Source organism: Podarcis bocagei (assembly GCF_964188305.1).
Source record: "Podarcis bocagei genome assembly, chromosome: 5".
NCBI classification, from domain to species: Eukaryota; Metazoa; Chordata; class Lepidosauria; order Squamata; family Lacertidae; genus Podarcis; species Podarcis bocagei.
Genome location: NC_138129.1, coordinates 41,182,584 through 41,198,455, shown reverse-complemented (window position 1 = coordinate 41,198,455; position 15,872 = coordinate 41,182,584). Strand labels below are relative to the sequence as shown.

Genomic DNA, 15,872 nt, shown 5'->3' with positions numbered 1-15,872 from the left:
TGATTGATAAGACAAAGGGCCCTGCTCCATTATTGTTGCTAGTGTAAGGAAAAAGGACACACTTAGCGTTGTTATCTTAAAACTTTGTTGAGAGTATGTACAACATGTCATGTAGCATTCGGTTGAGACGAGAATTAGATTGGGGCCTGGTGGGTAGGGAACACAAAGGAGGCTATGTTCCAGAACGCATCATGGCTTACATCAGGCACCAGTCCATCAGGATTCTGGTGTCATGAGTTATCGTCATATCTTCCCTATGTTTCCATAAGGAATAAGATTCAGATTGCATGTAAAGGTTAGTGTACATTGTTAGTAGGGTTACATATAGAGATCTAAATAGATATTCCTCAACAGTAATAGCATTATTCATTCATGAAAAAGTATAAAACAGAATGTTTGCACGTGCAGGTATTTGAATATAGAAAACTCAACTGGTCTGGAATCTACTCAGTGCTTGTATAGTATATGTACTTACCCTATTTGTGCTACCTTGAGTTCCATGATGATAAAAGGCAGATATCAGTGTAACTTAAAATCTGGTGTAATAACAAAGGTTAGGTTTAAATACACTTAAATGTGCACATTTATCTTGAGCTTACTTTTCAAGTGGCTATGCATTGGGTTGTGCAATAAGGAACATCAGCTGCAGAAAATTAATGGGGCAGTTCTGACCATTATTCCATGAAGCTGGGAATGAGCGCTGGACCCAAGCATTTTCCCCTCTCCCTCTTCTCCTCCTCCCCCGGTTGTGCATCAATTTCAGTATGAAGATCCTGGCTTTATTAAGGCAGAGTTCTCTGTTAACATAAGAAGCAGGAACTTCTGATTTACTTTTTATTAATCTAACAGGAAAATAAGCCAGGATATTGAGTGTATTTCAGTACAGTGGTGCCTCGCAAGACGAAATTAATCCGTTCCGCGAGTCTCTTCGTCTAGCGGTTTTTTCGTCTTGCGAAGCAACCCTATTAGCGGATTAGCGCTATTAGCGGTTTAGCGGCTATTAAAGGCTTAGCGGATTAGCGGCTAAAAGGCTATTAGCGGCTTAGCGGATTAGAAAAAGGGGGGGCGAAAAAAAATCGGAACACTCGCAAGACGTTTTCGTCTTGCAAAGCAAGCCCATAGGGAAAATCGTCTTGCGAAGCAGCTCAAAAACGGAAAACCCTTTCGTCTAGCGGGTTTTCCGTCTTGCGAGGCATTCATCTTGCGGGGCACCACTGTACTTCCAAAAAGTCTTCCTGTCTGCACAGAACTGCAGATGTGTTCCTGTATGTGCAGCTCCCCGGAGAATGACTCAGAGAATCACAACCAATGGTAATTCCCTGCTGCCAAAATGTGAGCCTCTCTCCTTATGATTTTGTTCATTTTTGGTAAAATAAAAAATAAATTAAACTGAGAAATCCAATAGGCATTTAAAATATATCACTTCTAAATAAATATATTTAAAATAGTAGTTGTTACACGGTATGTTTTGGATTTTTCAACAGTATACTGTTGACAGTTCTATCATTTTGCTGAATTATTCAGTTTTCTTTTAGGAGCTGTATGTAGAGACCCTCCAGACATTCCTGGTGGATCCCACAACGGAACTGTATCTGTTTATCCTTATGGAACAGCGATCAAATACAGCTGCAAGGAGACTTTCTCACTCATTGGAGAATCTATTATATACTGTGATGTTGATAAAACTAATAGACCACTGTGGAGCAGTAAACCACCGAGATGCCAAGGTTATTTTTTTAATATATACCAGTTTTTCCTTCATGATGATTATAAAAAAAAAAACCTGTTGACCTTTCCCACCTAACATTTTTTAAGAATTTGAGATAAAAGTGAAAATGTCCAGACTTCATTTTGTCTACTTTTTTGTGTGTAAAAAGCCTTCTGGCACGACTTACTGTATTTTTCGGCCCATAGGGCACACCAGCCCATAGGGTGCACCTAGTTTTTTTTTTTGGGGGGGAAACAAAGGGGGGGAAAATCCCCCCCCAGCCCCCAGAACAGGCAGCACTCCACAAGCCGTGGGAGAGCTGCGCGAAGCCCGAAGCCTGGGGGCACTGAGCTTAGCGCGTCCCCAGGCTTCGGGGTGCAGGCAGCTCTCCACAAGCCGTGGGAGAGCTGCGTGACTTGCAGATAGCTTCCTGAAGCCTGGAGAGCGAGAGGGGTCGGTGCGCACCGACCTCTCACACTCTCCAGGCTTCAGCGAAAGCCTGCATTTGCCCCGTAGGATGCGCACACATTTCCCCTTCATTTTTGGAGGGGAAAAGTGCATCCTATAGGGCGAAAAATACAGTATACAGTTTTAACCAATGAATGACATCATAGCAATTATTGATATTTAGGAAAAGGCTAAAGCATTAACTTCCTGGTTCATTAATTGTTAGAAAAGTGATTGCTGAATCACAGAAAACAAGGATTTTACCCAGGATTTTAGTGTACAGGAGTGTGTCTACTCCACATACCCCTTGCAGTAAAACAAAGTCAGGTGTTTTTTCATACAGAATGGGTGACATCATCCCCATTTGTTAAAGCCTACCCAATTATCATTGTACATTCAGTGGCTGGATACATTCCCACTGGAGAAAAGTAAACTGGTCAAATTAACACGGATTTTTCTTCTCCGGATGGAGGTAGGATGTTATAACACTTTTCATAAAAGTCTGTTTTTTCTCCTCACTTTCTGAGATAGAATCTTTTAGTCGGGTTATAGACTAGTGAGAAGTACAGTAAAGCACTACTTCATATTAAAAACATAACAATGCTTCATTTTTAATTATCTGTTTAATATTGGGTTATGGTTTAGTCCCTGTTAGTCTAAAAGCAGGAAAGATAACTCTTGCCCTTTAACAAAGTGAATAATTTCCACCAGTAGGTACTTCTACTGGTATGGCACAGAGGATTTTGCTGTGCTTCAGAGCGGGCTTTATTTTCCTTCTTAAAGAAAGTTTAAAAATGTTGCGTGGATTGTGTAATAATGTCTTTCATCTCTCTTGATTCACACACATGCTGCGGTATAGCCACAGCTACATGACAGTGCTTGTTGGAGAGATAATTTCCCCATGAACTGTTTGATTGCTAGGAATACTGTATGTGTAAGTGCTAATTGGAGGAAATATATTTGGATCCTTCTAAGGATTAGTTCAGCAGATGGGACTAATTTTGGAGACCTTTGATTTGCAGCAGCCATTACTAAAATAATGTGTATTCCTCAAACAGAAAACACCTGTTGGAAGAGGCCTTAAGATAGCAGGAGCCTTTTTTCATCATGTGTTCTATGCAGTCTCACAGAAAAGCATTTATAGTCTCATTTTCAAAGATCTAGATTGATGACGGAATATATTTTTTTTTAGTAAAGTTCAGAAAAAAAAATTGTAATCATGTAGAAATATAAGGATTCTGTTTTTAGGGGATTTTTATTTTTAAAATTTCTTTTTGCTTTCAGTGATTATATGTACAGATCCAGTAGTTCAAGATGGAATAAAGAAGATAAGTGAGTTTAAAGATTCCTATACCTTTGGCAGCAATATTACATTTGAATGTAAAATTGGATATTTCATGATCGGAAGTTATTTCATTCGATGTGAGGCGAACAATACTTGGATCCCTAAAGTGCCATCCTGCAAAAAGGGTAAGAATTCTTTAAATAGAAAAATATTAGCATTTATGTTAGCATTAGCATTTGTGTTTCTGCATTCAACAAGAAGAAGCCATTTAAAATGACATTTATGCCTAGGGCGTGCACATTCCCAAATATCTGTTGAAACGGATAGCTTAAAGAGAGCTTATTTAGCCTCACTAGTCCCACAGATGTATGTTAGTTAATTGTAACAAAAGCCAAAGTCATGTGTCAGGGAGCTGACATCAGAGCTAGAGGCGGAGGGAAGGCTCTCAAATGATTCTGGAGAAGGGCCCAGCAGGGAGAGAGGCAGCTCCGCAGATGGGGAAGCAAAGCAGCGCAACACCAGGGATATAGAGGGGCTGATGGGGGAATCGGCGAGAAGGCTCCAGGACAAACAACTTTTATGTTGGAAAAGATTTAAGAAACGCCCACTGACGGATTCTGCTAGCGACTGAGGCAGCCACGAAGTGAAGGGCTGCCCAGACTGAAAGGTTTAGCAAGGCAACAAAGCCTGGAGAGGCGGCAACTTACACACGAGCAACCCATACACATTACATCATGCAAACTCAAATGAAAGATATCAGAAATAATAATTATTAGAACGTGAACATATGAGAACATGTGTAGATATGTGTACAAAGCATACAAAATTACAATATACAAATAGATTCTCAAAGCTGTGGCCACTATTTATAAAACAAAAAAAATCTGCAAACAATACAGATTATAAACTGACAAGATTTCCAGGATTAAATCTCATTTCATATTTCATCAAAATCAGAATGGAGAATCAGTCATAGATGGTCCTCTGTTTTGTAAGACCTCAGCCAAATTTTTACCAGCAGCAACATACTGGTATACTTACTCCTTGCTCAGGATTCTAAATTCTTCCCTCTTGGATTGCAGTTTTGAATTTGAATGTTCAGATTCCATTATTTTAGGAAATTTTTCAGAATTCATTTTTTTATATTGGAATCCCATTTTTATTACAGTCCTTTGTAATATTCAACCATTTGGTTGAATCCAAATGGTTTAGAGCTTACAGAAGAAACAAAGGAGATGTCATATTATTGTGACTTTATATATGTACATGTTATAACATTGTTAAACACCACAGCAGTGCCAGAGTCCAGGGAGTACCAGACACTTATCTAGGGTCTGTGTTTCCTTTTGGAAAATGAAGCACAGTGGAACCTAGGGTGTCTTTATGATATTTGGTTTATTTACACAAATCTACAACCTGAGTCTACGATACAGGGGTGCCCCAGGCTAACACCTCAAAAAGAAATTAAATGACTTAATTAGCTCTTGACACGTGTTGATCTCCCAGGCTTTAGAAATGTCTAATATACAATCTAGGAAGTTTGCCTGACATAATTAGCTTTTCATAAATGCTAATTTCAGAGGGTTCTAACATACATCTTAGACTTGTTCTAAGATTACATTCTTGATTACATTCTAACACTTGGGGGTCTGATACACAGTTTTAACATTCAAGCCTTAATTAAATTATAGCACCTACCAATCTATAACAATATTATTAAACAAATGTTAACATTTTGCATGGTGTTTTTATGAAAGTAAGATAGAAAAAAACTGAGGTACTAAAGGGGATCTATGGCTGTCATCTATGAAGGTAGTTCCCCATCTGTTACTTTGTCTTGTCTTACATATATTTGGGCACCCTCTCCTTTGATTTTTGTTAGTCATTTATGCCCAAAAAGAAAGAAGCTGCCTGATAAAGTTTCTTAGCCTGGTTGCCTGTGAGCTGTGCTTACCACAACCAGTCAAGTGGCTATTTTACAAGCCTTCCCAATGTGTGACTGCTCAGAAAATGCTCAGAGAACAGAAGTTACTTTTGGTGATGTCACAGGAATGGGATTTGCATGACTTGGCCATGAAGCAATTACCGTATTTTTCGCTCCGTTTGGTGCACCGGACCATAGGCTGCACCTAGTTTTTTTGGGGAGGGAATGGCTTCCTCTTTAGCCACGTGCAACCTCTCCAGCTGGGAGAGGCTACGCGCGGCTTTGGCAGAAGCCAAGATAGCGAGTGGGATGGATCCCGCTCGCTGTCTTGGCTTCGTTTTTAGCTGTGGGGCTGGGGCGGGGAAGCCCGAGCTTCCCCCGACCCCAGAACAGGTCCGGGAGCGGCGGCAAGATTGCGTGCAACCTCGGCACCGCTCCTGGAGCTTGCGGTGCTGGGGGCGTGCTCCGAAGGCTTGCGGATAGCTGCCTGAAGCCCAGGGAGTGCAGCGGGAGTTGGTGCTACGCTCCCCGGGCTTCAGGCTGCAGACTGCTGTCCGCAAGCCTTCGGAGCCCAGCGGGAACTCCCACCGGGCTCTGAAGGCTTGTGGATAGCTGCCTGAAGCCCGGGGAGCACAGCGGGAGTCGGCGCTGCGCTCCCCGGGCTTCAGGCTGCAAGCTGCTATCCGCAAGCCTTCGGAGCCTGGCAGGAACTCCCGCCGCGCTCTGAAGGCTTGCGGATAGCTGCCTGAAGCCTGGAGAGCGAGAGGGGTCGGTGCACACCGACCCCTCTCACTCTCCAGGCTTCAGCGAAAGCCTGCATTCGCTCCATAGGACGCACACACATTTCCCCTTCATTTTTGGAGGGGAAAAGGTGCATCCTATAGAGCAAAAAATACGGTAGTAGTAAACTGCATTTTGTGATTTACTTTCATAGATTACTCAAAATTCAGGTAGGTGATATTATGGTAATATCTTGAATCATACCACAAGCTTATAAAAGCAAGGCTAAAATTATGTAGACATTATTTTATATATTTTGTGGTTTTATTTTTCTTGTTATAGTTTCTCAAGATATTTGTGGTGCTCCAGTAATTCTGAAAGGAAGTGTGTATCCACCACAACCTTATTATAACCTTGGAAGTATCATTTCTGTGCGGTGTGATAAAAAGTACTCTTTTCCTGATGAAACCATGGAGATGAAAGCACAGTGCAAAGGCTACAATCAGTGGGATCCCGCTGTACAACTTTGTTTCTGTATGTACAAATCCAGCTCTGTGGTATTGACGTTTGTTGATAAAGAAGACAAAAACTTAAAAACCCTACTAGGTAGACAAGTCTACTTACCTTAGATGGTCAGGCGGCATTGCAGCCTGGTCAGCGATCCAGCAGTCGGCTGGGGATGACTGTGGGCCTGCCTGCAGATTGGCCTTTGGCTGGCAGGCCCGAACCCGGGGATTCCCAGGGACGGGGGCAACCAACCAATGGGCTTTGCTTGGGTCTGTCCCCGGCGAATCAATTTAGATAAGCCCAGCAAAGGCCCATCTAGTCCAGCATTCTGTTCACACAGTGGCCTATGGGAAGCCCTCACCCAGCACATGGTGCAATTGCACTCTCCTATTCATGACCCCCAGCAATTGGTATTGAGACGCATGTTGCCGCTGATATACAACAATTATGACTATATCATATAGACCTTGATAGCCTTATTCTCCATCAGATTATCCAATCCCTTTTCAAAACTGTCCAAGTTGGCTTCCATAGCTACATTTTGTAGTAATGAATTACATAGTTTAACTGTGTTGCATGAAGAGCTTTGTTTTGTCAGTCCTGAATCTCCTATTCAGATTGATTTGATGACCTTGGACTCTAGTATACTATGAGAAGGGGAGAAAAATATCAATTTTTCTTCACACCATGCATCACTTTATATAACTCAATAATAATAATAGTAATAATAATAATAATAATAATAATAATAATAATAATAATAATAATAATAATAATAATATTTATTTATAACCCGCCCTCCCCAGCCAAGGCCGGGCTCAGAGCAGCTTACAAGCAATAATAAAAACAAGTTGAATGATTACAACTTAAAAACAAAATTAAAATACAACATTAAAATATTGAAACATTAAAATATTAAAATGTAGCCTCATCGAGGAGGAGAAGGAAAGGAAAAAAAGAAAGAGAGGGAGGGAATCAAACTGGCTCTAAGCCAAAGGCCAGGCGGAACAACTCTGTCTTACAGGCCCTGTGGAAAGAAATCAGATCCTGCAGGGCCCTGGTCTCATGAGGCAGAGCGTTCCACCAGGCCGGAGCCAGAGTTGAAAAGGCCCTGGCTCTGGTTGAAGCCAATCTAACTTCCTTAGGGCCCGGGACCACTAGGGTGTTGCTTTTTATGGACCTTGAGGCTCTCTGTGGGGCATACCGGGAGAGGCAGTCCCGTAGGGTATGAGGGTCCTAGGTCGTGAAGGGCTTTAAAGGTCAAAAGCAGCACGTTAAATCTGACCCTGTACTCTACCGGGAGCCAGTGCAGTTTGAAAAGCACTGGGTGAATATGCTCCCATGGCAGAGACCCCGTGAGGAGCCTCGCTGCAGCATGCTGCACCCTCTGGAGTTTCAGGGTCAGCTTCAAGGGCATCCCCGCATAGAGCGAATTACAGTAATCAAGCCTGGAGATGACCGTCGCATGGATCACTGTGGCCAGGTCGGGGCGGGAAAGGTAAGGGACCAACTGCTTGATGCGGCAAAGGTGGAAAAATGTCAGCTGTTGCAGTAACTTGCGCCTCCATGGAAAGGGAGGCGTCAAGGATTACACCCAAATTCTTAATGGAAGGCAATGGCACTAACTCCCGCAAGAGAAGGGAGTTGGTCCCTCATCCCCATGCCATCCCAACCCAGCCATGGGACCTCTGTCTTCAAAGGATTTAGTTTCAATCGGCTCCCACGAAACCATCCAGCCACAGCTTCCAAGCATCTGGTCAGTGTGTTCGGGGCCGAGTCGGTGTGGCCATCCATCAGCAGATAGAGCTGAGTGTCATCAGCATATTGGATTTGGATTTGATATCCCGCCTTTCACTCCCTTTAAGGAGTCTCAAAGCGGCTAACATTCTCCTTTCCCTTCCTCCCCCACAACAAACACTCTGTGAGGTGAGTGGGGCTGAGAGACTTCAAAGAAGTGTGGCTGGCCCAAGGTCACCCAGCAGCTGCATGTGGAGGAGCGGAGACGCGAACCTGGTTTCCCAGATTACGAGACTACCGCTCTTAACCACTACACCACACTGGTGACAGCCCAGCCCAAAGCTCCGGATAATCTGGGCAAGGGGGCGCATAAAGATGTTAAAAAGCAGGACTTCCGGGTTGGCGCCATCGATAATGGCGGATTCCCTCTGAGTCTCTGAGGGACCAGCTCCACGGGATCGGGTCTGACCGCTGCAGCGAAGCGGGGGCCCTTTAAAAATCACAGGCGGGTGAAGCCTGTGAACGTGGGGACTCGGCGGGCACCTTTTGCGCCCCTCCAAATTGCGAAAGGAACCCTTTTAAGGGCTTCGGAGCGAGACGGGGTGAGCGGCGTGGTGCTGAGAGTCGACTGCTTCTTCCGCAGAGTGAAGCCGCATAGCCGTTATCGGAGAGCGCTGACTTCTTCCTGGGACAATTTGACTTTGAAAGCAACTACTTGTGAGACTGTAAGCGGAAACTCTGAAAGACGCTTGAAAAAAGATTTAAATCTCAACATCAGGAAAGCCATCTCCCCTCCGGATTGCAGGAGAGGAGGGGGGAAAGGTTTGAACTGTATTTATCTGCAAAAAAGGGGGAAAGGAAGCTAAAATCCACCGCCTAAAACCTGGGAACAGACTGCCCCGAGATAAGGAATGCCGCTCTGTGGAAAGCCTATCGGTAAGCAGAGGACTTTTGGCAGTTAACTCTGCAAAAGAGATACAGTGTTTCTGAACCTCTCCTGGTTTTAAAGTAACTGATTAAGTGCAACTGAAACTGTTGTTTTTATGTGAACTGGGGGGGACCTATAAGGACTATTTTCCTTTTTTAAAGTTGCAAGCTTTGGCTGTTACTGTGTCCCCCTAGAGGAGGCTTGACATTGTTACAATAACAACTGGGCTAGAGGAATTTTCCATTTCAAAACAAATTCCAGCTGTGGGATCGACCTTGGACTCTCATGAGAGTGTTATGGCAGATGGAAGAGGAAAGTTAGAGTTGACGCAGGAAAAAACTACTACGTCTGGCAGACCCTATCGGACAGATACTGCGTTGCAGCGAAGGGCTTCAACATCTGGTCCTTCTGGAACATCTGGAATACCAGGGGCTGCACCTCCACAAGTTAAACCAAAAGTTATGTCGTCCGAAGACGTTTTGGCACAGGCACTTGGAAAAATTAATGAATCTTTGGAAAATTTAGCTAAACAAGTAGCTGAAACAAATAAACAAGTAGCCGAAGCATCAGTTAAAATTGACCAGAATACTATAAGCATTAATAATTTGGGACAGAAGGTGATTACCAACACAGAGTCTATAGAAAAATTACTACAGGAATCTGCTTCGCCCCGAAAGATAGCTGAAGAAGCAAAAGATATAGCAACTGCTACTCAAGAGAAGATACCACCGGTTTATAAGCAACTTGAGGACCACGGTTTGACGTTGTCTATGATTGAATTGAAGGAGAAACAAAGAAATTTAAGAATCAGGGCTGTACCAGAACGTGAGAAAGACAATTTGGCTGACTTTCTTACGCAGGAATTTGCAGATTTCTGGCAACAGGATTTGGGGAAGGAAGAATTTAAGATAGTGAGTGCATTTAGACTTGGAAGAGGAGGAAGGAGGAACAAGGTGAGAGACTGCTTGATTACCCTTCGTACAAAAGAGGAGAGAGACAAAATCTTGAATCTGCGTTACCAAAAGACTTTAGAAATTTACAACTCAAGTGTGGAGATATTCAAGGACATTCCAAAACACCTTTTGGACTTAAGGCTCAACTACGGAGATCTGGTTGCCCTCTTGAGAAGAAATAGAATCATCTTTAGGTGGGAATTCCCTCAAGGCCTGTCCTTTAAATATAAAGGAAGAAAGATAAAAATAAGATCAGTCAATGACAAAGATAGGTTCCTGAAGGACCACGGAGAAGATCTACAGAAAGAAGCGGAATCCGGAGAAGAGCCAAAAGCACTGGAAAAAGGAATACTAGATATAGCAAACTTATCTTTTGGATTGCATGGTCCAGAGAAAGTGACACCACTGACAGAACAAGAACAGAAACTTGGCGCAGTTGGAGGTAAAGCGAAGTAACCCCATCATGGCTCTGCAACTGTTAAGTTGGAATTGTAATGGTCTAAATTCTCCTCGGAAGAGAAAAAGTGTTTTTCATTTATTAAAAAAGGAACAATTGGACTTGATTTGTCTACAAGAAACACATGTAACAAGGTTACACAGGAAACTACTGATTAACAAGAGATTGGCACAGGAGTTTATTTCATCTGACAAAGTTAAAAAAAGAGGAGTTGTGATTTATGCAAAGGAGAGACTATCACCGAAATTTATTTTTAAAGATGACCAAGGAAGATTTCTGGCAATTGAAATTCAAGTTCAAGGAGAGAAATTTTTGATAGGAATTTACGCACCGAATGAGGGGAAAGCTGAATTCTTTAAAAAGCGCCAGCGACGAATGGCAGATTCCCTCCGAGCTCCGGAGGGAATCGGCTGTGAGGGGACTGGGTCTGCCGCTGCGGCGAAGCGGAGACCCGAAGAAATCTCAGGCGGGGAAGCCTGAGAACTTGGAGACTCGGCGGGCTCCATTTGTGCCCCTCCCCCGCTGCAAAGGAGCCTTTTTAAAGGCTCCGGAACGGAACGGGGTGTGTGGCGCAGAGCTGAGAGTCGTCTACCGCCTCCTCGGAGTGAAGCCGCAAGCCATAGCCGGAGAGCGCTGATTCCTTTCTGGACAATTGGAAACTAAAGCAACTACCCGTGAGTAGGATTAAGCAACAAATTGGAAGGAAAAAATTTCTAGATTTGGCACGAAAACAGGAAAGGGTACAAACAGGAAGTCTGCCTTTACCGACTTGTAAATAGACTAAAGCAAAGTGATTTTAAAGCTGTAACTTGGAAAGACGATCTTTAAAGTTGAAATCCAGTACCAAAAATAGAAGAGACTCCCCTCCTGTTGGCAGGAGCAGAGGGGAGAAAATTGAACATTAATTTTCCTGCATGAAAAGAGGGAGTAAAGATATATCCGCCGTCTTGGAAACCTGGGAACGGACTGCTTTTGATAGAGAAAGTCAGTCAGTGGGAAGAACTGTTTGCATGTCAAGGGCAAAGAATATTGATACTTCGAGAAAGATATACTGTTTATAGATTTGCCTTTGATTACAAAGTAACTTCTTAAGGACATTGGAATTGCGTCTTCTGAGGGATATTGGAATTTTTAAAAACTTTATTTGCTTTTAACAGTTGCATAGAGAAGTTGGAAGAGTGTCCCCCTAGAGGAGACCTTGTTACAACAGTTATTTTGCTATTAAATTACTAAGCTCTGGAAAAGTACTGTGCAAAACAATCTTGCTGAGTGTGTGACTGACCTTGAGCCTGTTATGGCAGATGGGAAGGCGAGTGGCGTACAGGAAAAAACTACCAGGTCCGGCAGACAATACAAGACTGATACTACATTTCAGAGAAGGGCTTCAACATCCGGTACAGCTGGCATAGTAGGAGCTGCTGCTTTGCAAGTAAAACCAAAAGCTATGTCATCTGAAGAGTTACTGGCTCAGGCACTTAGCAAGATTGATGCATCTTTGGAAAATCTAGCTAAACAGGTTGCAGAGACAAATAAACAAGTAGCTGAAGCCTCAGCAAAAATAGATTTGAACACTACAAGTATTAATGAACTGGGGAACAAGGTGAATTCTAATACACAGTCCATTGAAAAATTATTAGAGGAATCGGCCTCAACTCGACAGATTGCAGAGTTTTCTGCTGCTCCAGAGAAGCGGACACGGAGCAATGGATCCAAACTACAAGAAAGAAGATTCCACCTAAACATTAGGAAGAACTTCCTGACAGTAAGAGCTGTTCGACAGTGGAATTTGCTGCCAAGGAGTGTGGTGGAGTCTCCTTCTTTGGAGGTCTTTAAGCAGAGGCTTGACAACCATATGTCAGGAGTGCTCTGATGGTGTTTCCTGCTTGGCAGGGGGTTGGACTCGATGGCCCTTGTGGTCTCTTCCAACTCTATGATTCTATGATTCTATTCTATGATTCTAAGCTAAGGATATTGCAACTGCTGTTCAAGAGAAGATACCACCGGTATATAAGAAATTAGAGGACCACGATTTGACACTGTCCATGATTGAACTACAAAGAAAGGAGAGAAACTTAAGAATTAGAGCAGTACCTGAAAGTGAGAAAGACAACCTGATAGACTTCCTTACAAAGGAATTTACAGACTTTTGGCAACAGGACCTGGGGAAAGATGAATTCAAGATAGTGAGTGCATTTAGACTTGGCAGAAGACAAGGAAAGAATAGAGCGAGAGACTGTTTGATTACTTTAAGAACAAAAGAAGAAAGAGACAAAATCTTGAATCTGCACTATCAAAGAACTTTGGAAATTGAAGACTCATTTGTTGAGTTTTTCAAGGATATACCTAAACACATTTTGGATATAAGGGCCTATTATAAAGATCTTGTTGGCCTACTGAGAATTAATAAAATACTCTTCAGGTGGGAATTTCCCCAAGGTTTATCTTTCTAATATAAAGGAAGAAAAATAAGAATAAGGACAGTGAACGATAAAGACAAGTTTCTGAGAGACCACGAGGAGGATCTACAGAAGGAAGTGGAATCAGGAGAGGAGCCGAGAGCATCAGGAAAAGGAATTCTAGACATAGCAAACCTATCATTTGGATTTCCCGGCCCAGGGAAAGACACACTACCGATAGTAACTTGTCATGGCTCTGCAACTTCTAAGTTGGAATTGTAATGGACTGAACTCCCCTCGAAAGAGAAAATCTGTTTTTCATGTATTAAGGAAAGAACAATTGGACTTGATTTGTTTACAAGAAACACATGTAATAAGGCTACACAGGAAAATACTTATTAATAAGAGATTGGGACAGGAATTCATTTCATCTGTCAAAGTTAAAAAGAGAGGTGTGGTGATATACGCAAAGGAGAAATTGTTACCGAAATTTATCTTTAAAGATGAACAAGGAAGATATTTGGCAATTGAAATTCAACTGCAAGGAGAGAAGTTTTTGATTGTTGGAGTGTATGCACCAAACGAGGGAAAATCAGAATTCTTTAAGAAGTTGCATGAGACTTTGTTGGACTATATGGACTATAATATTATCTTGATGGGTGACATGAACGGAGTAGTATCTACGAATATGGACAAGGCACAAAAACAGGTAGTCACTAAAGACGGCAGACTGCCTAAAACTTTCTTTGAACTAACCGATAACATGGACTTGATTGACATTTGGAGAACCAAGAACCCTTTGGGGAGAGAGGGAACTTTTTTCGCTGAAGCTAAAATGACTTGGACTAGAATTGACCAAATTTGGATTACTAGAGGAATGGCACCAAAGATAAAGAAAGTGGAAATTTGCCCAAAAACTTACTCTGACCATAATGCTGTAAAGATGGAGATGAACCAGATAACAACCGGCTCTTTTAGATGGAGGATGAATGACACCCTTTTTAGAGATGAAGAAGTTTATAAAAAGGCCCAAAAAACTTTGAAAGATTATTTTGAAATAAATATGGCTACCAATGTTGAAAAAAGAGTAATCTGGGATGCAAGTAAAGCCGTGATGAGAGGGTTTTTGATACAACAGAACGCATTAAAGAAGAGAAGTCGAAATGAGAGAAAAGATATAATTTTGGAGAAGATAAAAGAAGGGGAGAAAAAATTGAGAGTGAAGCCAAAGTCACAGGAGATCTTGAGAGAAATAAAATTATATCAAGTACAGTATATGGAATTGATGAATCAGGAAATAGAATGGAAAATTAAACAAATGAGACAGAAGACATTTGAGTCAGCGAATAAATGTGGGAAACTACTGGCTTGGCAACTGAAAAAGAGACAAAAACTAAATACCATCATAAAGTTGGACGTAGATGGAAAAGAGGTACATAATCCAATTGAAATTAGAAATTGCTTCCAGAAGTATTTTAAACAATTGTATGCACAAGGGCCACAGAATGAAATGGACATTGACCGTTTTTTGGAAACAAATGGATTACAAAAAATTTCACAGGAAAGTAAGTTAATGCTGAACTGTAAAATATCTGATCAGGAGATAGAAGGGGCCATTCAAAACATGCAATTGGGCAAATCTCCAGGACCGGATGGACTGACTTCCAAATATTATACAGTGGTGCCCCGCAAGACGAACGCCTCGCGAGACAAAAAACTTGCAAGAAAACCTTTTTCGTTTTCGAGTTGCTTCGCAAGACGAATTTCCCTATGGGCTTGCTTCGCAAAACGAAGCTTGCCCCGCAATCTCTGGGGACAGAGGGGAAGGCGCGCGGCCATTCCCCTCTGTCCCCGGACCCCTTTTGAACGAAGGGGCTGCAACGGGGAGAAGCGATCTTCTCCCCTCTGCCCCTTGCTTCAAAAGAGGGGACAGAGGGGAAGGCGCGCGGCCATTCCCCTCTGTCCCCGGACCCCTTTTGAACCAAGGGGCGGCAACGGGGAGAAGCGATCTTCTCCCCTCCGCCCCTTGCTTCAAAAGAGGGGACAGAGGGGAAGGCGCGCCGCCATTCCCCTCTGTCCCCGGACGGTCTCCATAGGAATGCATTGATTGATTTTCAATGCATTCCTATGGGAAACCGTGCTTCTCAAGACGAAAAACTCGCAAGAAGAAAAAACTTGCGGAACGAATTAATTTCGTCTTGCGAGGCACCACTGTAGATCTTTGAAGGACTGGCTAATACAACCTTTGAAGGAAGTCTGTAATGAAATTCTGGAGGGGAAAAGGGCACCAGAAACGTGGAAAGAGGCTTATATTACACTTATACCGAAAACAGAGATTGAAAAGACTCAACTTAAGAACTACCGTCCCATATCCTTATTAAATGTGGATTACAAAATCTTTGCTGATATTTTGGCTAAGAGACTGAAAAAAGTACTGATTGAAGAGATTCATAAGGACCAAGCGGGCTTTCTGCCGGGAAGACATCTATCTGATAATCTGAGGAATGTAATTGACATTTTGGAAAAGCTAGAAGTGAATATAAACACTAAAGCAGTTTTGATATTTGTGGATGCGGAGAAAGCCTTTGATAATATATCTTGGAGTTTTATGAAAAAGAACTTACAGGGTATGGGGGTAGGCCAAGGTTTTGAAAATGGTATAGGTGCAATATATTCTGAACAAAAGGCTAAATTAATTGTAAGTAATGTGGTTATGGAACAATTTAAGATAGAAAAAGGGACACGACAGGGGTGCCCAATTTCCCCATTGCTTTTTATATCGGTCCTGGAGGTTTTGCTGAATATGATTA

At 42.4% G+C, this 15,872-nt stretch overlaps 1 protein-coding gene across 12 annotated transcripts in view; it reads left to right on the top strand.

Annotated features, from left to right (window-relative positions):
- Window positions 1-15,872, top strand: part of LOC308586661 (membrane cofactor protein-like) — a 46,701-nt gene that overhangs the window by 11,287 nt on the left and 19,542 nt on the right. For 9 of the 12 annotated variants that reach the window (XM_081193487.1, XM_081193493.1, XM_081193494.1 and 6 more), the window contains 3 exons: window positions 1,536-1,727; window positions 3,440-3,625; window positions 6,427-6,649. In XM_081193487.1, the coding sequence (XP_081049613.1) occupies window positions 1,536-1,727; window positions 3,440-3,625; window positions 6,427-6,649 (601 nt within the window). The remainder of the gene's footprint in view (window positions 1-1,535; window positions 1,728-3,439; window positions 3,626-6,426; window positions 6,650-15,872) is intronic. The other 3 variants (XM_081193490.1, XM_081193486.1, XM_081193495.1) reach the window with 2 other exon arrangements.